This window comes from Schistocerca americana, chromosome X (genome assembly GCF_021461395.2).
Source record: "Schistocerca americana isolate TAMUIC-IGC-003095 chromosome X, iqSchAmer2.1, whole genome shotgun sequence".
Classification (NCBI taxonomy): Eukaryota; Metazoa; Arthropoda; class Insecta; order Orthoptera; family Acrididae; genus Schistocerca; species Schistocerca americana.
In genome coordinates, this window is record NC_060130.1 from 574,078,503 (window position 1) to 574,105,003 (window position 26,501).

Here is a 26,501-nt window from a genome sequence, read left to right on the forward strand (position 1 = left end):
GATGTGGTCATGTTCAATAAAATCATATTTATTGAGCTTGAGAACGATGTATTTTTTGTGGGAAGGCCTTCAGCCAATAAGAGTTGGACAGTGGAGGAACACTGTCAAGTGGAGACTTGGATTTTCGAGTGAAGAGCTCAAGGGAGCGATTCTGAACACTACGTCGGGAGCTGGAAGAAGGCAGATCTGCCTGTGGTAACGAGCGTGATTCGATCGTGGAAGTGTTTGATTCTGGGCGGTGAACGGTCGCTACCACACTTTAATTCTGAAGGGGCTTAATATTGCGAGAGTTTTGAATGTGCTCCAGAGTAGAACTCTGACTTACTGCGCTCGCGTAAGGAACTGAGGAGAGACAGAACATGAGTCACTGTTCTTTGTATCGCGTGTGTCCATTTGTGAATCCTCACGTTGAACTCTGAACTGTTTTGAGCTGATGAATATTTCGTGTATTATGATTACAAAACGGAATTAGTTTCGCATATCTTCTATGATTATTTAGTTCGGGGATTTTGCTACCATTCTCGTAACGCTATGAGCGTAACTTTGATAAGGGTATTTTCTGTCTGTATTTCAAATGAATAACGTAGGAACACTTCCATTTTATTTCAGATGTCCTTTCTTGAATAAAAATTATTCTTGAAATGCGAACATTTTAGGTTAGGCTATACCGTGACTCTTACTGACATTAAATGAAACAACAAGTTTACTGTTACCAGTCACTGTTTATTTATCTCCACGACGCGTTTCAAACGTTTAAACCTCCATCAGCAGGTGGATTTACATTTGTTAGTATGACATTTGTGTGTGTGTTGTGTTACGATATTTTGGAGGAACTTGTGGCACTGTCTCCAGTGGTCACAGTGCCACAAGCGACCACTGGAGACAGTGCCACAAGTTCCTCCAAAAAGTCGTAGCACAACACACACACAAATGACATAGCAACAAACGTAAATCCACCTCATGATGGAGGTTTAAACCTTTGAAACGCGTCGTGGAAATAAATAAACAGTGACTGGTAACAGTAAACTTGTTGTCTCATTTAATAAAAAATGTTCACCATAATTCTATGTCGTATACATCAATTACAGATGTTAGAATAGAACCCTTGTTATTAAGTTATTCATTTAATTTTTATTTTATAGTTTTGGGTACTTTATTAACTCGCAATTGTAGCCAATGCTTAGGCTATTTGAGTGCAGGCTCACAGTTACAGGTTATTATTTGCAGCGAATTAGCTGCGGGGCATGAAAATAGACGGGCTCGGCGCGACACCATCTACATGTACATCTACGTGATTAATTTGCAGTTCACAATAAAGTGCCAGGAAGAGGGTTCAATGAACCACCTTCAAGCTGTCTCTCTACCGTTTCACTGTCGAACGGTGCACGGGAAAAATGAGCACTTAAATTTTTCTTTACGAGCTCTGATTTCTCTTATTTTATAGTGATGATCGTTTCTCCCTATGTAAGGAGGTGCCAACAGAATGTTTTCACAATTGGAGGAGAAATCTGGTCATTCAAATTACATGAGAAGATCCCGTCGCAAAGAAAAACGCCTTTGTTTCAATTATTGTCACTCCAATTCACGTATCATATATGTGGCACTCTCTCCCATATTTCGCGATAATACAAAACGAGCTGACCTTCTTCGAACTTTTTCGATGTCATCCGTCAGTCCCACCTGATGCGGATCCCACACCGCACAGTAATACTCCAGAATAGGGCGGACAAGCGTGGTGTAAGCAGCCTCCTTAGTAGACCCGTTGCACCTTCTAAGTGTTCTGTCAATGAATCGCAGTCTTTGGTTTGCTCTATCCACAACATTATCTATGTGATCATTCTAATTTAGGTTATTTTTAATTGTAATCCCTAATTATTTAGTTTAATTTACAGCCTTCAGATTTGTGTGACTTATCGCATAATCGAAATTAAGCGGATTTCTTTTAGTACTCATATGAATAACTTCGCTCTTTTCTTTATTCAGGGTCAATTGCCACTTTTCGCACCATACAGAAACTTTACTTAAATCATTTTCCAATTCGTTTTGGTCAAATGGCTCTGAGCACTTTGAGACTTAACATCTGAGGTCATCAGTCCCCTAGAACTTAGAACTACTTAAACCTAACTAACCTAAGGACATCGCACACATCCATGCCCGAGGCAGGATTCGAACCGGCGACCGTAGTAGTCGTGCGGTTCCGGACTGAAGCGCCTAGAACCACTCGGCCACCGCTCGTTTTGGTCATCTGACGACTTTACAAGACGGTAAATGACAGCATTATCTGCAAACAATCTAAGACGGCTACTCAGATTGTCTCCTATGTCGCTAATATAGATCAGCAACAACAGAGGGCCTGTAACACTTCCTTGGGGAACGCTGGATATTACTTCTGTTTTACTCGATGACTTTCCGTCTATTACTACGAACTGTGATCTTTCTGACAGGAAATCACGAATCCAGTCACACAATTGAGGTGATATTCCATAGGCACGCAGTTTGGTTAGAAGACGCTTGTGAGGAACGGTGTCGAAAGCCTTCTGGAAATCTAAAAATATGGAATCAATTTGACGTCTCCTGTCGATAGCACTTATTACTTCATGAGTATAAAGAGCTAGTTGTGTTTCGCAAGAACGATATTTTCTGAATCTGTGCTGACTATGTGTCAACAAATCGTTTACTTCGAGGTACTTCATGGTGTTCTAATACAGTATATGTTCCAAAGTCCTACTGCAAATCGACGTTCGTGATATGGGCCTGTATTTCAACGGTTTACTCCGAGTTCCCTTTTTGGGTATTGGTGTGACTTGAAAAATTTTCCAGTCTTTAGGTACGGATCTTTCTATGAGACAGCGGTTGTACATAATTGCTAAATGTGGAGCTATTGTATCAGCATAATCTGAAAGGAACCTGACTGGTATACAATCTGGACCGGAGGCTTTGCCTTTATTAAGTAGTTTAAGCTGCTTTTTTACACCAAGGATATCTACTATGTTTCTCATCTTGGCAGTTGTTCTTCATTGGGATTCAGGAATATTTACTTCGTCTTTACTATGACTACATCGAGCTGTTCTTTTTAAATAGGGCCGTGCGTAGCCCCAGTACCTAGCCGGCCGGGGTGGCCAGCGGTTCTAGGCGCTACAGTCTGGTACCGCGCGACCGTTACGGTCGCAGGTTCGAATCCTGCCTCGGGCATGGATGTGTGTGATGTCCTTAGGTTAGTTAGATTTAACTAATTCCAAGTTCTAGGGGACTGATGACCTCAGAAGTAAAGTCCCATAGTGCTAGAAGCCATTTGAACCCAGTACCTAAAGTACTAGTAACCACATACAAAGATGCAACGGGTTTGCTCGTATGGCCTGCTGTTTGTAAGGGCAGCTACACCCAGCATGAATCGTTAACCGCCGCAAAAGAAACATTAACAAGAAATACAATTTATTGTTTTGTATGTCAGGCACGTGCAAGTCAAATGATAAGTGGAGGAAGATACGAAGCTTCCTTAGTTTAACAGTTTCCTTTGATTATGTGCACCATCCCAAGTTTTTGCATAAGGAGGAGCATTACGGACATATGAGGACTGTCATTGTGAAAGATTTGGAGTCTAATGGAAATAATAGAGCAAATAGGGTAGTAGGTAGCATCAGGTCATGACATGCAGAGAACAAACTGATGATTAACTGCAACAAAATACCATGCATACAGGTAATAAATAAAGGAGAAGGGTCCTGGATAAATTGAAAGAACCACTGATTGTTGAGAATTTCAAAGAAAAAAATGGTTCAAATGGCTCTGAGCACTATGAGACTTAACAGCTGAGGTCATCAGTCCCCTAGAACTTAGAACTACTTAAACCTAACTAACCTAAGGACATCTCACATCCATGCCCGAGGCAGGATTCGAACTTGCGACCGTAGCGGTCACGCGGTTCCAGACTGAAGCACCTAGAACCGCTCGGCCACCACGGCCGGCTTCAAAGAAAATTTGAGACAACCATTGACTGCAACTGGGGAAAGAAACGCAACAGAGGACGACTGAGTAGTTTTAAGAGATGAAGTAGAGAAACTGACATAGGATTGTATGGGCAAAAAGACAATGTCCTGTAAAAATCCTCGTATAACAACCAAATATTGAATTTAATCGATGACAGGAGAAAATATTTACACCTTCACATATTGTCGTTTCATTGCAAGAAGCGTTAATAAAACCAGAAGTTGTCTGCTAAATCTCTGCACACTACATCGTTATCATTCGATCATTCATTCATTATGTGACACGCAAATCGTTTAAGATGTACCCTGTGATAGTTGTCTGCCTCCTAAATTATCAGTTAATGAAAGCTCTTACGAACATTTATTTAATATAATGGATAATTTTTCTCAATGGGGACAAACCACAGGAAACGATACCTGAGCATAAAGAGTAAGAATAGTCAAACGGACGGACAGCAGGAAATGCGTTGCATGGGAGCTACACGCACTTGAAGGTGGGCATAAAAGATCTTTGGCAGAATAGTTTTCAGTGACTGAAAACACACATAGGAACACACCAGAGAAGTGGGAATGTTCTGTCTGTACTAGTGTCTCAGCTCCACACTCAAAAGGGCAGCGACCTGATGTACCATAATATAGTAGCCACATTACTCTTCGAACCATTAAAGGAACGAATACCAGCAAGAAGCCAGTGTCACTCTCAAGAAGTACCGATATGCTTCGCATGTGAAGCGTCGTGGAAAGATGACTGGTCCCTCGAGGCGGCGCCAATGAGCCTTGGCCACACATTGAGGCTGAACCTGTGCTGATGCTTTGCTGCCACTATAGAATGGGGATTCTTCGTAACCCACAGGTGGGTGTTACGAGGACTGAAAACACCACCCCTCATAGAGGTAGCCTGACCGAAGAGTAGGATGGAAGACAGAAATCCTGTGCAACGAACAAAACCGTCGCTGCAGGGGCAAGTCCTATTGTAATAAGGCTTGCACACGTTGTAAGTCATACAGAAAGTCTCAGTTGTGGCGAATGTTTTACACGGTCGTTTGCTTTACCTGATGCAGGCGGACCCTCTGCCCAGTACTGATATCGGGATCGCTGTCAAAGATCTTTTCTCTTCACATACAAACGGATGAATCTCCCTAGGAACGCATTTCCGGCCATATGTCCAAATGACCTCTTTTGTTCCTTATTCTCTCATGGATCACTTCCTGCAGTTTGTTCCAAAGTTGTAAACTTACCCAGTATACGCTGAGAACAGAACAACAGAATTACGCGTTACTGGAGGCAACTGCGGAGGGCGGTGGCGGGGGCGGGGGGGGGGGGGGGGTGTTGATTCAGAAAATTCGCAACTGTCTCCAGTCTCCATACAATCAGTTTGGTCTCTAAATGTCCATTGCAAACAACAGTAAAACGCGCATAGCACAGTGGTGCATGAAGAGGGTGGGTTCAGGAACTTTTGGAATAGAAACTATATCAAAGGCGTCGAATTCTCTTCACCAAGAAGTGCAGATTTTGTATGACACCTGGTGATCCTCGTAGAAGAGTGTGAAGCCTGTCTGTTACGCAGTCCCATAAGTTCAGCACGTTTTGGGCCGATATCATACACGTAGGTCTGACGCGTATCATTCCTGTAGAGGGTAATTTAATAGCTGTGCAGTATTGGGGTAAGATCCCTCAACATATTGTTCAGCCGTACAGTCAACATTTCGGTTTGACGTTAGTCAGCGGGTCAGCTGGTCAGGTAGTGGCAGCCGGCCAAGACAGAAACAGCAACAGGGAAGTAATCGATTTTGTGACTTTTACGAGTTCCTAACCAGAAGCGAATTGTATAATTTCATATGGGTAATTTGATAATTTAGTTTCTTGAGTTTCCGGGTGTTAATTTAATATCTAATAGACACAGTTCTCGCGATTTCGTTTGCGTCCGAAAGTAAACCGATTTTGTGACATACTACAAATTCCTAATCAGGGGCGAATTATTTGGTCTCACTTGAGTGCTTCGGTAGTTCGGTTTTTGAATCTCTGCGTATTAATCCAGTTTATTAGATACAGTTCTTGCGTTTTCGTCAGGGTCTATAGTGGAGTTCTGCAGCACGTATCGATAGGTCATTTGTCTTAGTAATGTAGTTTTCCACGGTCTTTAGAGTGGATAAGACTGTGACTGTTGTGTGCAGATGCGACCTGAGTTGGTGACACTTCGCTCTCAGCTTCAGGCTGTGATGGCTTCGGTTATACGGTTTGAAACTGCAGTGAATGAAATCACTAGTGTGGGCCGACCGTGGGGATCCGACAGACGTCCAGCACGTCCGAGTCCTCCGATCAGTCCTCACCGGTGACCAGCCTGGTTACTGCTCACACTAAGGCTGACCCCTCACCCGTGGTCGAGTGGGAGGTCGCCTCGGGGCGTGGCAGGCGGCGAAAGACTTCCCAGGGGGCCTCATTTAAGGCCTCCCCAGTTAGTCTGACGGACAGGTTCCAGGTGCTGTCTGTGGCTGACACTGTCGCTCAGCCAGATGCTGTCGCCCGTCCTGTTTCTGAGTAAACCTCTCAGCCTGCAAGATCTGGGGCAATTACAGAGGGTAGGATTACTGGTAGTTAGAAGCTCCAATGTTAGGTGCGCTATGGGGACCCTTATGGACATGGCTACCAAGAAGGGGAAGAAAGCCAATGTGCACCCCGTGTGCGTACCAGATGGAGTCATTACAGACGAATAATGGGTCCTTCCGGGTGCCATGAAGAGCACAGGGTGCAGCCAACTGCAGGTGGCGGCTCACATCCATACCAGTGAACTGAAGCGCCTAGAACCGCTCGGTCACACCGGCAAGCCCGAAGGCCAATCATTATGCCCTTTAGAACATGAGATAAGTCGCTTTGTTTCCGCATTACGATAACGACTGCACTGTTTCTGTGTACCTCCGACAAGCTGTATGCATCCTCCACTGATAGAGCTGCCATCTGCCGTCTGTGAGTGGTTATTGCACATTGACATTGAACATAGGCGATGGTCACATTGATATGACTGGACTGTGTAATATTGAGCGAGCTGTAGTGCATGCAGTGTGGTGCACAGGTAAGCGTCGCTGGCTGGCATGTTGTAGGTTTGCCAATTCAAACCCGACAACCAGTAGTTATTTGTTATTTAATATCTATCATTTCTAAAGCTTCTTGAAATACCTTATGATCGTAAGGTTTGTATATTCTGGAATATTCTCGTTTATTCTATGTTTGTATAAACATCTGCACTATCAGTACAGGAGATCAGTTCAGTTCTCAGTGTACGTTGGTGTTAATAAACGTTCTTTCAATGTTGAGTGTTGAACACCATTGACAACCTTGCCTTCGGACTAGAATTTGATTGTGTCTTATACGTGATAATAATACACGTTCTCATATTCCCGTGACCGGTATCACTAACGGATGCCAGTGCAGTAGAGTTTGACTCGGAGGAAGCCCGTTCGTATCCCAATGACGGGAGAAAATGTCATCGTCAGGATTTCGCTATCAAGGAGATAGCGAATGATGAAGTCAGATTTTTTTTGTGGGACTTAACTGCTAAGGTCATCAGTCCCTAAGCTTACACACCGCTTAACCTAAATTGTTGCAAGGACAAACACACACACCCATGCCCGAGGGAGGACTCGAACCTCCGCCGGGACCAGCCGCACAGGCCATGACTGCAGCGCCCCAGACCGCTCGGCTAATCCCGCGCGGTGAAGTCAGACTGTGAGCCTATGTTTTCGCTCATATCACCACGTAATTCGTATCCTTTCATGAAATGAGGCAATATGACAATGTGAATATTAATCCATCTGTCAAGCGACAAATATAAATTCTGCAGCTCCTTCGGTGCTACTGAAGAGGAGTAGGGCATCTTTTGACACTCTTCTTGATCCACACCTTTCTTCAGTGTAACACACCCACGTCATTACACTCTATGCTTATTCACCACGGTCATTTTCACTAAACAGATACACTTAATACAAAGCATTCCTGCATGGAAAAGGATGAGTAGAAATTAGTGCTGATGAAGAAATTCTTTCCGATTCTGTGTCAGAACAGTCCCCTTTCATCTCGCAGACAGCAATGCGATTAAGACCTTTTCTGCACAAGATATTATGAAAACGAGGGGTTAACGCAAACTGCGATCGCAGTTGGAGAAGAAGTTTTGGTTTGTATGTAACAGATCTACATACAAATTACAAATATACACACGATGTATGCCATCTTCAGTTGCAGTCCACTTCACGGTGGTGGGCATGATCAGTCATCGAATTCAAAAAGTTAGTTTTGGTAGCTCTTGGCAAAAACTTTCGAGGAGGAACATGTTCACAGAATATAAAGTGCGGAAAACAGAGTTGCTTAACACAGAATGCGTACTTCATTACTGCCTGCATCAAGCAATCTTCCAATTCACTCTGCTTTTCAACATTAAAAATACGTTCGGAACATGTTTTACACCTCTCATGTATGAAGTTATCACATTTATCTGCAGTCGAAGACTGCTGGACTACGTCTGCAAAAAACGGAGAACATAACTGATTGTGTAGAACACACATCAACTGAAACCGATGAGGTAGTGCGATCTTCAAGCCACTTCATAATCACCTTGAATTTTCGAAAAAATAACACATCAAATAGAAGTCACAATATCTCCCAGCAAATCAAAAGAAGAAGGCTCTTTCACGGTATATGGGAAGTAAACACTTTAAAAGAATTGAGACAGGATTTGTTTCGTGAGTACGCCACATTTTGAGACTACTTAAACCAGATTTAGTGGTTTCACCATATATTGCACTACTCAAGCTCCAAACTGACCTGTCGGTTCCTGATAAATTATCATTATCCTTAGAAACACGTATCTACTTGCTAAAGTAATGTGTTGGTGGATGAAGAGTAAATTGTCGCATGGGCGCTCCAGACTACAATCCTTAGGGACGTCTGTCCCTTGAAATGCACACTTCGCGATGAGCGAGATTCTTTAGGTGTACCACTTCAATCGGTTTTATAAATCTGCTCACTTTCCATCGTGTTCATAGGGTATAACTTCACTGTGAAACGCGTCACACCTTTCATTCAAGTCACTAACTTTTGCCCAAGTTCTAGTGGTTACACATTACATTACTGCTCTTTAGCCAAGATGGCACCGCTGTTTAAATCTTGCAACCCATCTATGGATACATCCAGTGCATCAAGTGAGTCGTAATTAACGTCCTTTCCAAAACCCAACCACAAATATCCCTGTCGTGAACATTTGCATCTAACAGGTTTCGCCAACCTGTATTGTTCAGCTATCAGGGGCAGTCGAATGAAAACGAGAGAAATGGAAAAAAGTAAGTAAACTGTTTTCTATTTTACAAGTAATCGTCATAACTGTTAAAAAATTTATTCCTCTGTGAGAGAAGACGGTCAAAGACTTCATCGAAAAATGTTTGCTGCTGCCTACAAACCATGACTACGCAGGGGTGCACCTTTTCGAACCAAGCAAATCTTCCTTCAAGGTTCCTAAAATATGAAAAGCGCATAAGGAGAAATCGAAACTAAGTAGAAGGTGTGTGAGGGCTTCCCAGCGAATCTTCTCTCTCCAGCGTACTTGAAACAACATTAGCAAAATGTGGGTTGGGTCAGACAAGAAAAATTTCGCTAACATAATCACGACTGTTACGTTCGCAACGAGAGAAAGCTGGCGCGGAACAGAGCCTGCTAAGGACGTGCATTTCTTGCCACTATTGTAACTGTTGCCCGGGGAGTCACGAAATCAACATTTGGTGCGAGTGCAGATGATACTGTTGAGTAAGTACGTGCACCACGCTCGGCCTTTTAACTACTGGAAATACGACGCCACTTTCCGCATAGCCGCAAGCTTGACCCAGTTGTTTGCAGAGGCCCCCGCCAGAGCACGAAAAGTGTATCTAATTACAGATCCCGAAGAGGCTTTCTAGCTGCACGTGGGGCTGGCGCCGTACTGGCGCTCGAACAGACCGGCCTTTCTCCGCGAATCCTTGACCCGGAATGCGCTCGCGGGAGGTCGCTCGCAAGGTCGCCGCCTCCACGCCTCCCCCGCCGAATTCCGCTACTGCTGCTAGCTTCACGATCCCATTTTTCATACACCCAAATAAGACGGCACATTTACTCCAGGAAATGAGCGACACGTCTTCGGGTAGGAATCTGGAGAAAATTCTTCGAGGAGAAATGTAGATGATGCTCTGTTACGGGCATTTCAAGGTAGCATAAGGACCCACTAACCCTGAGATTATTAGAGACGTAATACCAACGATTAATGCATCCAGTCGCGACACTTTATCTCAGTTTGGTTATACGACGCGACAGCAGCGCTCCATGGGGCCAGTAAGCTACATTGTTGAATATGATATCCGATGAATGCGAATGATGTCATTTAATTTGAGTGTAACATGGGTTTCACAAAAAGGGGCGTATTTAGTGCAATAAATTGTAAAAGTAACAAAAAGAAAACTTCATGTTTATCATTCTTAACTCTTCTAAGAGTCCTCAGATGCATGAAACAGCGTATGACATTATTGTTTGGATGTGATTCTCTTGTAACCTACAGAAATTAATTGCAGAATAACGTTTCTTTTTAACAACAGAAAATAGGTAGTAATTAGCACAAGACAGAAGTTACTACAGAAAGACGTCTTACATCCACACAATGATGTGAAGTTTAGTTTTCTACACTTCGAACCAAATACGTTTATGAATGCGGAGGATAGGTACCTGATATGGAATGCAGCATCTACATAACTTAAGGTGTCAAATAAGCCACCAAAACTGTAGATGAAGTTAAAACTACCACCCGAGCGTGATAATAAAATGTCAAAAACAAACTATTTTAACACATATAAGAAACCAATTTCACAATGGTTGCTGCGTAAGAGCCAGAAACATCACAGCCACAAAACTCAGAATCTTCCACATAGTCTGCTTTTGAAGTGGAAGGATGTGATAAGTAAGAAAACCATAACAGATATTGCAAAATTTTTGCTTGTCAAGGAAAGTACCTATCACAATAATAGCAGGGAACAACAGAAATACAAACTTCCTATGCATGAATTACGTGTGGTCGACAAACATATGGAAACACCGCGAGAAATGCATAATTGACCATAAATGAATATGTTAGTCAAGTGCGCAGTTTGCACTATTGTATTTGAGTACGACGGTACCTGTGCGATGCCATCAATGCGTTACGAGTGTCAGTCGCTGTCAGAACAGTGTGCTGTGTAGTTGTGAGTGAATTGTGTCGAAAATAAGTGAATTCGAACGTGGGCAAATTGTTGGAGCTCGTATGCTGGGTGCTTCCGTAACCAAGAAAGCCGAAGTGTTTGGTTTTTCAATAGGCATCGTATCGAAGATTCATACCGCACACATGGAGAGCAGAAAAACGCTGTCTAATAAGTCACAACGCGGACGAAATTGTACGTTGAGTGATTGTAACAAGATGGTCACTAAAGACAAACACTGACAAAAAACAAGAGGACGATAGTTGGTTGGTTGGTTGGTTTGGGGAAGGAGACCAGACAGCGTGGTCATCGGTCTCATCGGATTAGGGAAGGATGGGGAAGGAAGTCGGCCGTGCCCTTTCAGAGGAACCATCCCGGCATTTGCCTGGAGTGATTTAGGGAAATCACGGAAAACCTAAATCAGGATGGCCGGACGCGGGATTGAACCGTCGTCCTTCCGAATGCGAGTCCAGTGGACGATAGTTGCAAAAGCCACTGCAGAACTGAATGTCGCACTCGCTAACCCAGTCAGCACCAAAAAAACACGAAGGGAGCACCACAAGCAGGGAATACAGAGCGAGCTGGAATTCCGAAACAACTTATCAGTGATGTAAATGCCCGATGAGTCCTCATGCACACTGTGTCAAACTGCTGGCCGAGTTTACCTCCCAAGTGTGAGTATGGCGGGTGCTGGGTGATCATCTGGCCAGCCATATCGAGGTATTCTATGGGCTCCATGGTTGTTTTGCAAGGTCGCACTATTGCCAAGGATTATGTGACCATTTTGGCTGATCAGGTCCATCCCACGGTACAAAATTTGTAACCAAATGGTGATGCTGTGTTCCAAGACAGCAGGGCCTCTTTTCACACAGCTCGCACCTTCAACGACTGTTTTTGTGAGTACGCCGGCGAATTGTCGCATTTCCCCTGGCCATCGCAGTCACCCAGATTTCAATATTATTGAGGCTTTGGAGAGAAAGGTGCATGATAGCTATCAAAAAATGGTTCAAATGGCTCTAAGCACTATGGGACTTAACATCTGAGATCATCAGTCCCCTAGAGTTAGAACTACTTAAACCTCACTAACCTAAGGACATCACACACATCCATGCCCGACGCAGGATTCGAACCTGTGACCGTAGCAGCAGCGCATTTCCAGACTGAAGCGCCTAGAACCGCTCGGCCACAGCGGCCGGCTGATAGCTATCCACTTCCATCATCGTTACCTGGACTTGCCACTATTTTGCAGGAAGGCTTGTGTAATATTACCCAGAAAACCGTACAAAATCTGTATTTATCAATTACGAGACTCCTGGAAGGTTTTTTTTTCTGCATCTACATCTACATCCATACTCCGCAAGCCATCTGACGGTGTGTGGCGGAGGGTACCTTGAGTACCTCTATCGGTTCTCCCTTCTATTCCAGTCTCGTATTATTCGTGGAAAGAAGAATTGTCAGTATGCCTCTGTGTGGGATCTAATCTCTCTGATTTTAGCCTCATGGCCTCTTTGCGAGATATACGTAGGAGAGAGCAATATACTGCTTGACTCCTCGGTGAATGTATGTTCTCGAAACTTCAACAAAAGCCCGTACCGAGCTACTGAGCGTCTCTCCTGCAGAGTCTTCCACTGGAGTTTATTATCTATCATCTCCGTAACGCTCTTGCGATTAGTAAATGATCCTGTAACGAAGCGTGCTGCTCTCCGTTGGATCTTCTCTATCTCTTCTATCAACCCTATATGGTACGGATCCCACACTGCTGAGCAGTATTCAAGCAGTGCAGTTATTTTGAATGCCAACAGTTTTCCACACCGTATTAGGCATGGTTTGGGGTGTTTCCATATTTTTGCTCACCCCCTCTACTGTGCTCACATTCTATTGCTTTTAGCAGGGCAAGTTCCAATTACATGCAATTTTAGAAAGCATTTCTTCATGAAGACGTTGTAGCGTAGGTAATTTCATCCGAGCGTTTTGGCTCTGTTTGCACTTTTCTCTCTTCCTCTTTTACGAACATTTGGAACATATAAATATGATAACTGTTTCGTAAATATAATAGAAAAGAAATTACGAGCAAACAATCGTACGTCGCGTATGACGTTAAGAGAGTACTGACTTTCTCGCGACTTGAGGCGCTGGTGTCTCTCCTGCTGCAAGTTAGGGATATTCGTATATTTTTGGCAGACGAGATACATTTTTTTTGTATTACCTTTTGATGATTCTTTGACCAGCTACGGTTACAACTTCCATGACATAAAGTGCAATTAAGTGCCTCACCAAAAGCCTTTACAAAAAGCAACTTGTCGACATCGAAGTAACTCGCAAAGGAGCACAGCCTCAGTTGGGGAGGGACGAGGATCGGAATAAGTCGGGGCCTTGATAAAGAAACCATCCCGACACTTTCCGTAGGTGACTTAGAAAAAGCACAGCTCTCTTCGTAAAAAGAATGATCGAGGATTTGAATGCACTAGAATTTTGAATTATGAGGGATTTTGAGATTTGTGTTCATATTGAATTAAATTATTATCTATTTTATTTAGAAAAACGTTTTTTTTTTCGCGCCGCAAACTCTTCGCTTATAAACAGCTTATTACTATGGGATCAGGTTTTTAATCGCAATAAATATCCATTGCAGTACATGTTTCATATATTAACTGCTCCTTTAGTGGCAGGTCTTACCTTAATTAGTGTGTCAGCGAGTTGCCATTGCGTGTCACGTTCGTGCCGTGTAGTGCTAATATGCTACTGTTCTCGCTGCATGACAGCTTTCGAACGAATGTACTACCGGATAATTTCCAGGCAGTTAAGTACAGAACGAGATTTCGTGCGACACATTCCTACCAGTTACCTTTCGCAATGTTCTGCCTCATTAAGCTCGCTCGCTGAAATCCGTTCAGCCGGCTGCTCTATTTTTACATAATTTGTGAAGCTCGAAGCAGCACAGTTTTGCGTCATCGTCTGATATGTGAGTTTCGAACAGCTTTTTAGACATGATAATCGTCTGAACCAATTACTGAACAAGTTTAATGCGTTTACGTCCTCTGTGGCTATTACTATGTGTGTATGGCAAATACTGACAGTCTGACTATGCTCATTAATAATCTTTACAGGCTCATGCATGCTTTAAGTTTGTGTTGACAAAAATATGTTGTCTTATGAAAGCGGAAACGCCATCTGTGAAACTGACGCTCGATGGAGATTTTTCATTTAAGCGAACCAGAAGACTTATTAATCCAAGTTGAATGCTGTTAGTCAAGAAGAAACGGATACTGTTTTTTTCTTCAGTACTAACAGGAATTCAGAAGCTTAGAATGCAACGTTCGTCGATGTTATTAATGACGCGTCTTTGGACAGATAAGGGAGCCGCTGTAGCATTACCATAGTAGCATCCATACATTATTATCTGGAGTGATATAGGTAAACCACGGGAAACAAATCAAGATGGAATGACGAGGATTTGAAAACTACCTTTACGACAGACGAATCTAGAGCTTTATCCAGTGCCACACGTTGCAGAGTGCTCTTCTTTACTGTTCGTATTGAACTGTTACTAAGACACTATATGTATACATCGAACGCATTCGAGGAAATAATGCTTAATGATGCTTCCTTCTCCGTCGTCATTGTAGCAGCTGACTTGCGTTGCCTTAGTAAACAAGGTTTCATGGGAGAGAGTCTGAAATTTGTAACATTTTATGTGTTTGTGAAGTACAAGAACATGAAAAAATTCATGATGTACTGTAATAATACTGTGTGACTGTCGACTGAAAAATAGGCATGATGAAATCCAGTCTGTAAGTTAGTCGAAATTCTTTGATTACAGCAAGGTGTGACAGTCTTGAATAGCAATGATTGCCAAGTACGGTGATTGGAAACATTAAAGGCTCTTGAGAAATGAAGCGTGAAGAAACACGGTCGGCTACAAGTAAGGTGTGCTGTTGTGTCGTAACGCTGTACGTTGCGATATAGAAGGAGCTTAAGACAGCAACTCTTGGACATAACTTCACATTTACGTAACGTGAAAGTTCTGGGGCTGCGACTTGATAGAACCTTCTCGGAACAATGAAGAGAACTGACAAGAGTCAATCAAAAAAGGAAATAAAAATAAAAACTATGTTACACGAACTTCGTCGGCTCACTTTCATACCAATCACACAAGTTAGCACAAGAAAAACGTATCTCCACTGCTCACGAACAGCAGTAAGTTAAAACCTTTCACGTGGCGCCAAAACGCAAACACATCAGGGGCCACATCCGGTTTGAGAAACCTGTATACTCCATAGTTGTTCGTGTGAAGCAAATTGATCTCATATCTCAACCATTTAAAACTCTCAGTGGTTTAGGTAGGCCATTTGATAGCCAGCCTTTTAAGAGATGACGGGAGGGAAGCTGTCCTAACAAGTTGTCACCTAAGCAGAAACTGAAAGCATACTCAAATCTGTGTGTGGAAACTTCTACCAATAATTGAAGTAATAAGTTGGTCACAAATAAAACTCGTACAGTTTGTCAAGTAATACCACAACCGCACAGTGTTCTAAATTACAACAAATTTGTTGTAGCGTGCAAATATATTATGGATATGAGCACTGCAGCGCTCTTATAAAAGTGGAAGATGCCACTGACTTGATTAATATAACGCGATGGGTAAAAGGAGAGCAAGGAAAGACCAGTGCGTGTATCTGAGCATTTGATTCGCTAATGTAAACTCATTATATTAATGTAAACCTTTTATGCCTCAAATTCTTTGCTTCAACACGCAGTACTGAAGTGCTCCAACGCAGACCCAGCCATTAGACGCGAGAGTTCCCACTAACTCAAGCAAGTGTGTATATAAGAAGGGGCCAACCACTGAATCTGTCGCACCAAAGGCCAAGGTAGGCGGTTCTTGCAAATGATCCCATTACAAAATATGAGGGGGCGAGCAAGAAGTTTCCGTTCTGAGGCTGTGAACTCCAGAATTGGTATGCCAATCACGAAAAATGGCCGTGAGCATCAAGGCAATCATTCCACAGACCCACCAAGTTAAAGACACCCGTTTGGTAAAATATTGTGTCCTGCTCCGCGAAGAAGTCCTCGTCCGACGGGAATCGTCGATCTTTCAGGGCGTTTTTTAAGGGGACGAAGGCGTGATAATCGCATGTGGAGAGATCAGAACTGTAAAGTGGATCCTCGAGTGTCTTCCACTTCGGCTTGCATGACTTCTGTATTACGAAGTTTGCGATAGGTGAACGTGCGTTATCATGATTCAGGAGTACTACTCCACAACGGTGGTTTTCGACGGACATGGTAAATCATACACACTCTCCATTCTACGATGGATGTCTACCGGTTTGGACGCATTTGGTAATAACGTCACCATAGTTCACGTTTCCACGTTTACCGCACTCTCGTTGGAAAGACGCGAATGCCACACTAGCCCACACAAATCGGAGTCGCGCTATGTTACATATACGCTGAAGTAACGCCCTCAAATGCAAACTATTTGATTGCCCCTGATATCTACAAGAACTGTGTCCTATGCGCCATCCAGTGCATCATTTCTTTCAAAAGCCGGACGAAAAAATAACACCCCTAACATGAAGAGGAAGATATACATCTAATGTTTCATTGTATCTGCGACATCTCACACTTCGAAGCAGTGCTCAACATTGAAGACATGACAAGTGAGCCTTCCAGTTTCACTATTCTCCCATTCTACATGGTCCTTTCAACTTCACTCTGCAGAAAGGAGAAGAAAACACGTCCTCTTTAACTGGTTTCCACCCTACAATAGAATATAAGAACTTCAGTATTCAGGGGAAGGCTCGTTGCTCATCTGTACAAGCCTCCAAAACAACCGTGTCAGAAGACCTTTCTCTCTTGAAAACAACCTTCACAGTCGATCTCTGACGTCGACTTTCCATTCTAATCTCCACCTCTCGCTGATTGATTATAATGGAAATGAGCCAGGACCCCGATGACCACTGCGCTATACAGCTGTCTCTCCCTGAAAGAGTAACACCCGACACTGGATCACCAAATGGATGCTCAGTAAGGTAAATTAGACACTGTGTAACAAACTGGGCGTATTCTAACAATAAGACAGTGTCCTACAAAACTGCCGAGGCGTTCATGCCAAAATCTTCAGCACATTTGAACAGAAAGCTTGTTCCATGTTAGAAGGAGCAGTGTCGCTCTTCAATAAGACAATCTGATGCAGCACGAATGTTCAAGACAAATCCTTCTGCAGAGAACTTCGCGGAAGTTCGAATAGCGAGCCACGCGATGTGGGCGTGTGATTTGAGGCGTCATGTCGTGGATTGTGCGGCCCCTCCCGCCGGAGATTTGATTCCTCCTTCGGGCATGGGTGTGTGTGTTGTTTTTAGCATAGGTTAGTTTAAGTAGTGTGTAAGTATAGGGACCGATGACCTAAGCAGTTTGGTCCCTTATGAATTCACACACATTTGAACATTCGAATAGCGAAAGACAAAGCCTGGGGAGTTGATTAAAGAGAAAGAAAATAGAAAGGCAGGAATTTCTGGTTGCCATTAACAGCTGCACCTCATCCACTAAAATACTGGAGTCAGTAAGGAGGATTTTAGGAAAAGCTAGCACAGTTAAAATGATGGCTATAGTGGGGAATGGGGTGCTCACAAGGACACAACACGAAGTACCCCCAGGCAATGACAATATTTTCACAACTTAACATCTTCTCAGAACCAGAGATTAGATTTTCGCATCCACTTGCAAACTATGGAGAAGTTGAAACCAAAATTTAGTTCGAGAAACGATGGGGTCTACAAATGATCCTGCCTTATATGGAAGCTTCATGCTATATTGACTGCCTCGCTTCACATCACCTCAGAACATGACGTCGTACGCTATGACATACTGGAAATTCTACGTGCTCCATCCATGGAAAGTCTCCTTCACATTTTTAACAAAATTTGGTCTTTTGGAACGATGAATGATCGATCCGCACCCAAGTAGTTATGGTAGCAAGGCCCTCACATGCTGCTCCAGGAAGACCCTAGAACGAACGGTCAAAAATCGTCTTATTTGGATCCTTGAAAGAAGAACGCTTACGAGTCTCTTCCAGTATGGATTCAGGAAAGACCGATCTGTCCTAGGCAATTCCCCACAACTAGAGGCTTCTGCACATGACTCATTCCTGCATAAACATAATCTTCAAGGGGTTTATTTTGATATTCTTCGACATACGACATTACTTGAAAGCATCACCTCATGACTGTTGCTTCCGTGGTCACGTCTCTAACATGCTGCAATCATTGATTGCGGAAAATAATTCCTATACAGTCATTAATAAGCGGACACATATCAGAAGGTTTCAACATGTAACAGCTTAGCTAGTTTTTCAGTTTTTTTGTATTAAGAGTGAACTAGCCACAGGTTTTTGTCTTATGACAATTTCTAATGTTGTAACGCATTCAAAATAAAGTCTTCTTTACTCTAAACTGTGCATGGGCGCCAATAACCTCGACAATGAGAGCTCTAAACTCAAACATCGAAGTAACGAAGGAACAGTTTTAGACATAGCTAACTGCCTAAGGAGATATACAATAATCTATTTCTAAGAACGGCTTTCAGGAAGACTTTTCTGGATTCATTTTCCGTGCTGCACCACTTAAATAGAGCATCGCCTTTTTGAAGATTTGCATCTCTGTATCGTCATATTTTCTAATTTCTTATAACATTCATTCCCACTGCTGAAGTCTTCGTATATAAATGCAATGTCTTGAGAAAATCGTGTTAATTCCAGCGTGCGACTGAAATAATTTTGATACAAAGACATTATTATCCTTATATGACCATTCAGCTTTCCATCTACATTGTAGTGAGTAGTAAGTTTTATAAGTTTAATTTTAATGCAGGATCGCATTTATTCCATGAAGTTTCAGGGTTGTAGCCGGATAACGTCGATTCCCTTCCCCGATATTACGGCTGAGAACCATTTAGCCATCTTTAGGTGAATTTTTTGCAGTGGAGGTTGCTAGTTCTATCCGCTACTTTTGTACCAAAAAACGGCGCGAAGACGCATGCGTAAAGGCAGTTGCTACGTGAGCGACCTCTGTCGAGTTCGCGCTCTCTTCGAATACTGCTCTATCTACGGCGCGCAGGCACATGCGTAATGTGATACTACATGCACTCTCTCTGTCGGAATGCGCACTCGCAGAGTGAAAATGAAAATGTCAAAATTGATGAAATTAAATGGCGCTAGACGTTCATTGGTCAAAAATGATTTCTTTCGTAAATCCGATGACTTTATTAATAGACAGAAGGCACTTTGACTCAACTAGTCGGACTTACTCGTAAGCTTCGACGTTGTCTCACTCTTCACATGGATACCCCTTATGGATTCATTGTCATTCATCAGCAGTAAGTTCACGTTCTTTGAGCATCTGAATTCTATCCACGGGAATGGGAAATTTACGATGAAAGTGGAGAATGGCGGCTGTCTGCAATTTATGGACGTCTTGGTCAGACGGAAAGTGGATGGATCATAGGGGCATCCCCGTAAGCCCACACATACAGACCTGTATTTTCAGGCGTCTAGCTGCCAACACTCGTCACAATCTAAGGGCGTCCTTCAGACGTTGGTGCACAAGGCACATGTTGTGTCTGATGGAGACAGCCTTGAAAATGAGCTGGAACACATACAATCAGTGTTCAAAGATAATGGATATTCGCCGCATCAGATCAGCACAGTTTTAAGGAAGAAGAAGCGAGAACACCCTAAAGAGCAAGACGAGAAGGAGTGAATTAAGTCCAGGGCGTTCTTCACGTACGTCGTCAATGTTCCGTCGAAATTAGGCAGAATCTTAAGAAACCATCATGTCTAAATAATCTTTTGTCCACCCACAAAGACTTGTACTCCTCTCGGTTCGGCAGGTTGGAATCTACGGAATAATTTGTCAGCATGGCAAAGCCTACATTGGTCAGACGACGTGCGCAATTCGTGAAAGATGCGTTGGACATGATCGCCACACTCGCCTTTCGCAGCCCAGTAAGTCAGACATGGCCGAGCATTATATTTCCACAGGACGTTCCATGGATTACTCTGCCACGAGCATCTTGGCCTCGACGAGATCTTTCTGGGATTCAATTATTAAGAAACCTGTGGAAATACATTTAGCGCAAGATGGAGCAGTATTCGAAGAGAGCGCGTATCTCAACAGAGATAGTTCATGGACAGGCTGCCATTTCGCATGAGTTTTCGCGCCTATTTTTGGTACAAAGTTAGCGACATCAACTAGCTACCTCCACTGCAAAACACTCACTATAAGATGGTTGAATGGTTGTCAGCTGAAATATCGTGGCAGGAAGTCGACGTTATCCGACTGCGATCGAGAAACTTTATGGAATACTCTTTACACGCGAAAAATGTCAAGAATAGCAGGATCTCATTTACCAGCTCGATTGTATTCCCACTCTAGAGCTGAACAGCAGTATTATAAAGTTATTACCAAAATGGCAACTGTTTTCTTTTTTGACTCTCCGTCTGAACATTTTGATCAACGATTTGTGGTTTTACTGAATCACCTCTGACTTCCTTTGCTCGTCCTTCTTCGAATGAGTTAGATCTTTCCTCTAGTGACCTAAGTTCTCATTCTCTTTTTTTTTATCTGGTGGTAACATGCCAGCGACTTCGAGGTTGGAAGACCCACGGAAAATTAGTTCGAGTCTTATACTGTTGAGCTCATCCAAAACCAGGAAAGAGATCAGAGCAGTTTCTATCAATGATGCGTAGAACACTGCTTAAAATGAATCTCGCTCTAAGGCTCTATGAAGTGAGTAGACGAATCAGAATGTGAAGGCCATGGCTCTGGACAGAGTGGCTAGAGCCAGTAGCACGTATCGGACAGACTAACACTGAAGATAGTTTCTAGAAGTTCATCCTGTCAATAACATTTTTCTTGGATTCATCATGTGGGGTAGTGATGTTGAAACCACAGTTCGGCCGTTGTGATTAAAATTTTTGACTGATTTTGTAAACCACTGTTCGTGTAATGTGACCGTTTTCATAAAAAGAGGCCATGGTATTTTCTTCTATCCTCTATAATGAAACTGAGTTCGATGTTTTAGAACAAAAATCTTCTGTTTCTGGGATTTTAAAAGTTCTATAATACCACATTCATGCCTAGCGATATCGGAATTTAACAACACAGCCCAGTTTAACGTAAAATTATATTTCTTTCCCTCTCATAAGTGGAAACTGGTTAGTTAGATAGGCGTGAACGATTCAGTCTTGCTTTGAAATTTGATAAGTTTCTAGACGAAATAAAATTACGTAAATTAATTAGAGATATGTGTTAAGCAAAAATTATTCTCGCAAATGGTTCGTTTAGCAGCTCCTGTATGTATAATACAGTCACTCATTAAGGAAGGAAGATTAGTGTTTAAGGTCCCGTCGACATCTATGTCGTTACAGACGCAGCACAAGCTCGGATTGTTTCAAGGATGGAAAAGAAAATTAGCAGAGCCCTTTGAACGGAACCATCCCGATAGTGGCCTGAAGCGATTTAAGGAAATCGCGATAAAACTAAATTTGGATGGCCGTAGGCGGATTTGAATCATTGTCCTCCAAAATGCGAGTCCAATGTGCTAATTATTAATGAACAGGTAGACTTCAGCTGCATTAACATGTTCCGATTCAATCGCAACTCGATGTAGGATGATCAAGAAGAATGGTATCTAGCGTAGGAAAAGTGACATAGAGAAACTGATTAAACAGCACAGCATATACAAGTGAGGTGATCATAGTAATTATCATCCTTGAAAATGGTGCAAACTGAATAAAACCTTTCAGTTCTAAGAAATAAACATGATGTTAGACGCATCAAACGTGACCTAGAACATAAGAATGATTAACTTAGATTCCGAAGCGTTGTGTACCCTGTTATTAACAAAACTAAACTGCATGAATATTCACTACGAAACATTTATGCATTTAATTTGTTTTGTTGACTGTAAGTCATATGACTTTCTATAATATTGAGATGAGATGTGATGGTCCATATTGAAAAATATTCCATCATGTCAAGCTTCAACAATAAATTTAAACTCAGATATGGGAGTGGAGCGTTAATGTTGCTGATATAGTAAGGGTACATTATCTATTAACATCACAATCTACAGTACGTGCCACCGAACATAAATAAAAAGATAATGTTGATGAAGTCTTCGCCGATTAATTAAAAGCTGCAGAATTACTATATAGCCACCACGTTTCCATCAACATGCCCAGAATGAGCACAGCACTGCAGTCGGTGAAATAAATATCCGTATGCTAATAACGCATATACTGAAATCAACAGTAAGCAATAGCTAAAAGAAAGCTGTTGATTTTAACTTCAATCATTGCCAGAAAGAATTTCTTCTTTGATATGATATTTACGATGCTACAGAAGAGTGATAATGCTTCTGAAACGCAAGAAACTTTATAAAAATTAGATACATCGGAAAGTATGCGAAAAAACAGCTTGGATGGTTTTAAAGACCACAGAAGCTTTTTCCAGAGGTGTTCTGTGTTTTAAATACCGTTGTAAACCTGTGAATAAAATTGCGGGTGGTACAAGTGTAACAAATTCAATTGGCCCGAACCGATACGATCTGTCAAAATTGATTATAGGCTATCTCCGACAAACTTTTTCGAAAAGTGGACAGTCTTCATTCTTCAATGTATTTGAAGTATGTTATTTACACATTAACATTTTAGTTCTCTTCTTTTATAAATACAGTACATTTACAAACATTAATTATATGAGATGAATTTTAGTCAGTTCTTTGTACGTTGTTCCAAGGAAGACGCTCCAGCCTGTCAAGTTTGGACTTTTTCTGTTGCCAGAAAGCTCTGTAGACGATTTTTTCGGTCACTGATTCAACAACATAATGACTAATTGCTTCTTACATCTTAATAAAGTCTCGTCTGTCAGATGTGAAATCGAACGAGAGGTGCATATAGCCCACTGCGATGACAGTTTTTCAAAATTCATTTTCCACATGATATCAGATTTGTGATTTATATCATTATTTGCCTTATTTTATTTTCAGAGTTTAACATCTTCCTGATGGCAAGGTCATTACGATTGGGGGAAAACGGAGAAGAAAGCAGTAGTGGTTTGATTAAGGAAACGTCTCACCCTTCCTGTTCTTGTGATTTAGGAACTTCGCATAAAACCTAAATCAGAATGGCCAGATGAGGCTCGAACGCCATGGACATGAGTCGCCTGGACATGAGTCGAACGTCTCAAGCACTGAATTCTTATCTTTTATTTGCAGATAATATGCTGTTGTTGGTTTCTATTGGCTTTCTTAAGTCTCTTCGTTTCTGAGTAAAACAATAACTAATTTTGTTTTAAAGTTCTTCAAAGATTATATAAGCGTTCACAAGAGCGCAGCTAAAAATTAAGTTGCGCAGGCTTTTCAGAGACACACTTGTATGTTTATTAGTATTAAGAAAGGGGCACAATTAGGTAGAGGCAAATTGTTACCATACTTCAGTTTGAAAATCGCCTTTGGCCTGTGAAATACACTTCTCATTATGAACATCTTTCTTTAGCATTTCACCGCGCCTGTTGTTAATATTTCTGGTACATCTCATCTTGAAGAGTTATCGCTAGAGTCTACCGCTGAAGATTGTTGGACATCTTTCTAATGCTCTTTTGTAGATTAAATACGCCTCTCATGAATCAAAAAGTTCATCTTTCAATCTTTCCATCATTTAAGTGCAATGAAGTAATAAAATTATAATATATTTTCTAGAAGCAAGTTACAAGTAATTAGCAGTTTAGGAATGACTCATATCGTTAAACCGGCCATTATTAGTCTTGGTTCAGTCAGTTTCACAAAACTATGAATCTCTGAACTTAAATGCATTGGCGACTACTATGCCTTCAAGGCAATGCAGAGACGTCATGAAGGACCACATTTTTATGACAGTAAAACGTTACACAGAAACCAATGAAAATGGTTGTTTCATCTGTACTGTTCTTAGATTTTCTTGGCACCAAACAGCAGTCAAATGATTTCATATAGTGTCTTAATTTATAGCTATCAGAATTAAATTAATAGGTAAAAGCCTATAAAGCTGGTAACGTGGTAAGAGAGTTTAACTTCGATCCAAAACTTACATATCATATAAAAATTTTACAGTTATCTAAACCAAACTAAGCTCCTGCTGAAACGGATGTCCGAAACCTTGCCATGCATACAGCCGTTATATGCAAAGTTAGAATAGTGTTTACACTGTACAATAACATATTCAAATGGTTCAAATGGCTCTGAGCACTATGGGACTCAACTGCTGAGGTCATTAGTCCCCTAGAACTTAGAACTAGTTAAACCTAACTAACCTAAGGACATCACAAATATCCATGCCCGAGGCAGGATTCGAACCTGCGACCGTAGCGGTCTTGCGGTTCCAGACTGCAGCGCCTTTAACCGCACGGCTACTTCGGCCGGCAATAACATATTCCTAAACTGCTGTAGACGAGTAGAAAACTACCGAGTGTTATCTCTTACTTAACGAAAATTCTGTCACGTGTGAACTATGTACCCCATTTACACGGTGTAAAGGGTTCCAAAGAGTAACAACTTCCTTGAGAAGAAGTCTCGGCCGCAATACGATATACAGAGTATTCTCACTACAGATTAAGCCATTAACTCGAAGCACGCTTCAAAGGATTGCTGCAGAGAACTGTATAGATATTCCAATTCATAATTACTTTTTCCAAGTTAATTCTTACAAAAAAAAAAAAAAAAACAGTAAAAGTAGCAGCCAGACACTGTTAATAATTTAGTTTGTTAAAGGTGTATGATTGCTGTTTACTACTGATTTTAGTAAATAGCGTTATTCGCAATGTGTAACTGCCGTGTTTACGTTTTTGTGAGAATTAACCTGTATTCGTGTGCATCCAAAGCCTCACCATGTCTGTTTTCGACAAAATAGCATTACATTCTCCTCTTTTTGTAGTCTCGTTCCTTGCGTATTTCTTGAGGAAATTCAAAATTACGATAGAAAGAAGTTAGTTATTTCGTTAATCGAGAGCATGAGCCAGCAGAAGACAAGGCGCGGTGCTGGAACGCCGACAACGCGCCGGGTACTCACCTAGGAGAAGAGCGAGGAGCAAGACGGAGTTCATGTTGGTGTCAGGCGCGCACTGCAACGTTAGCCAGTGTCCAGTCCCAGAAGCTGACTACGGACCAGGCCGAAGAGGTGGAGGGAGCTAGTATTTCGAGCGGTTCCCGCATATTTGGGGCAAGCTGAGCCTCGGAGAGAGAGACGGCGGCCGAGAGAGAGCGCCACCACCCCACCCCGCCCCCACGCTTTCTGCCGATGGGAACCTTCGTGCATTTTCATTCGCTACGCTTACAAAAATAGCAGTATAGAGAAAACTTGCCGTTTCTTGACCTTCAAGGACGCGTTCCCGCTCCCCCACATTAAAGCCAGCATTTTTAAATGAAATGTAGGTAAGTGGAGCGTACTCGACAAACAAGTCTAGAGTGAAAAAATTACTTACCTGTTCCAGTCTTCACTGAAATACGGTGTTCGCTATCCGAGGAGTGTAATAGTTGCTTAATATGTTAATCGACATGGAAAATATGTTTCATTGTTTGATGAATGCGTCATAGTTATTTCTTGATCTACATAGTGTAGTTTCAACTCTTCTGCTATGGTTGCCGTATGTACAATGATAAATTATTGTGTATCTGAGGCAACACAGGAATAATTCTCAATACTAATGTAAATTAATGGGAGTGACTCGTATATATTTCCAAATAACGCTTAACGTCATATAGAGTAAATTAGAATAAAATTTCATTATTTTATGCAGAGAATTTGTTGAGCTACACTATTTTAGTCCAGATAGTTACGACGTCGTGTCCTCGAACAGCATAACATGCTAATTATTTTGCGTGAATTATTTTTAAATGTCACGATAGTGTGGCCATAATGTCCCCTGTATAAAGTTTAAAGTTTTTGCTACATTTTCATCACAGCTTTCGAAGAACACTTTAAAAATTAGAGAAGCATAAAGGTAAATATCTGTACGTTACGAATGCACCGTGATAAAAGGAATTTGTATTTTAACTGAAATGTGAATGTAAGCTCCTGGGGAACAACCTGGTGCTTTCAGTGGAGGTCCCTCTCATAATTTAAGAGTGAAACTGGAAAATTATCAAATGATATGCAACAGGGTACTGTTATAAGACAGTAGACACGTATTTACCAGACTATTGCAATGTACAAAAGGTTTATGAACAAAAACTTTAAATATCT

General features: G+C 41.9%; 1 protein-coding gene across 1 annotated transcript in view; it reads right to left on the reverse strand.

Annotated features, from left to right (window-relative positions):
- Window positions 1–25,411, reverse strand: part of LOC124555793 (U-scoloptoxin(01)-Er1a-like) — a 98,614-nt gene extending 73,203 nt beyond the window's left edge. Inside the window, exon 1 of the mRNA XM_047129854.1 lies at window positions 25,329–25,411. Within this exon, the coding sequence (XP_046985810.1) occupies window positions 25,329–25,362 (34 nt within the window). The 5' untranslated portion in view covers window positions 25,363–25,411. The remainder of the gene's footprint in view (window positions 1–25,328) is intronic.
- Between the last annotated feature and the right edge of the window lie 1,090 nt (window positions 25,412–26,501).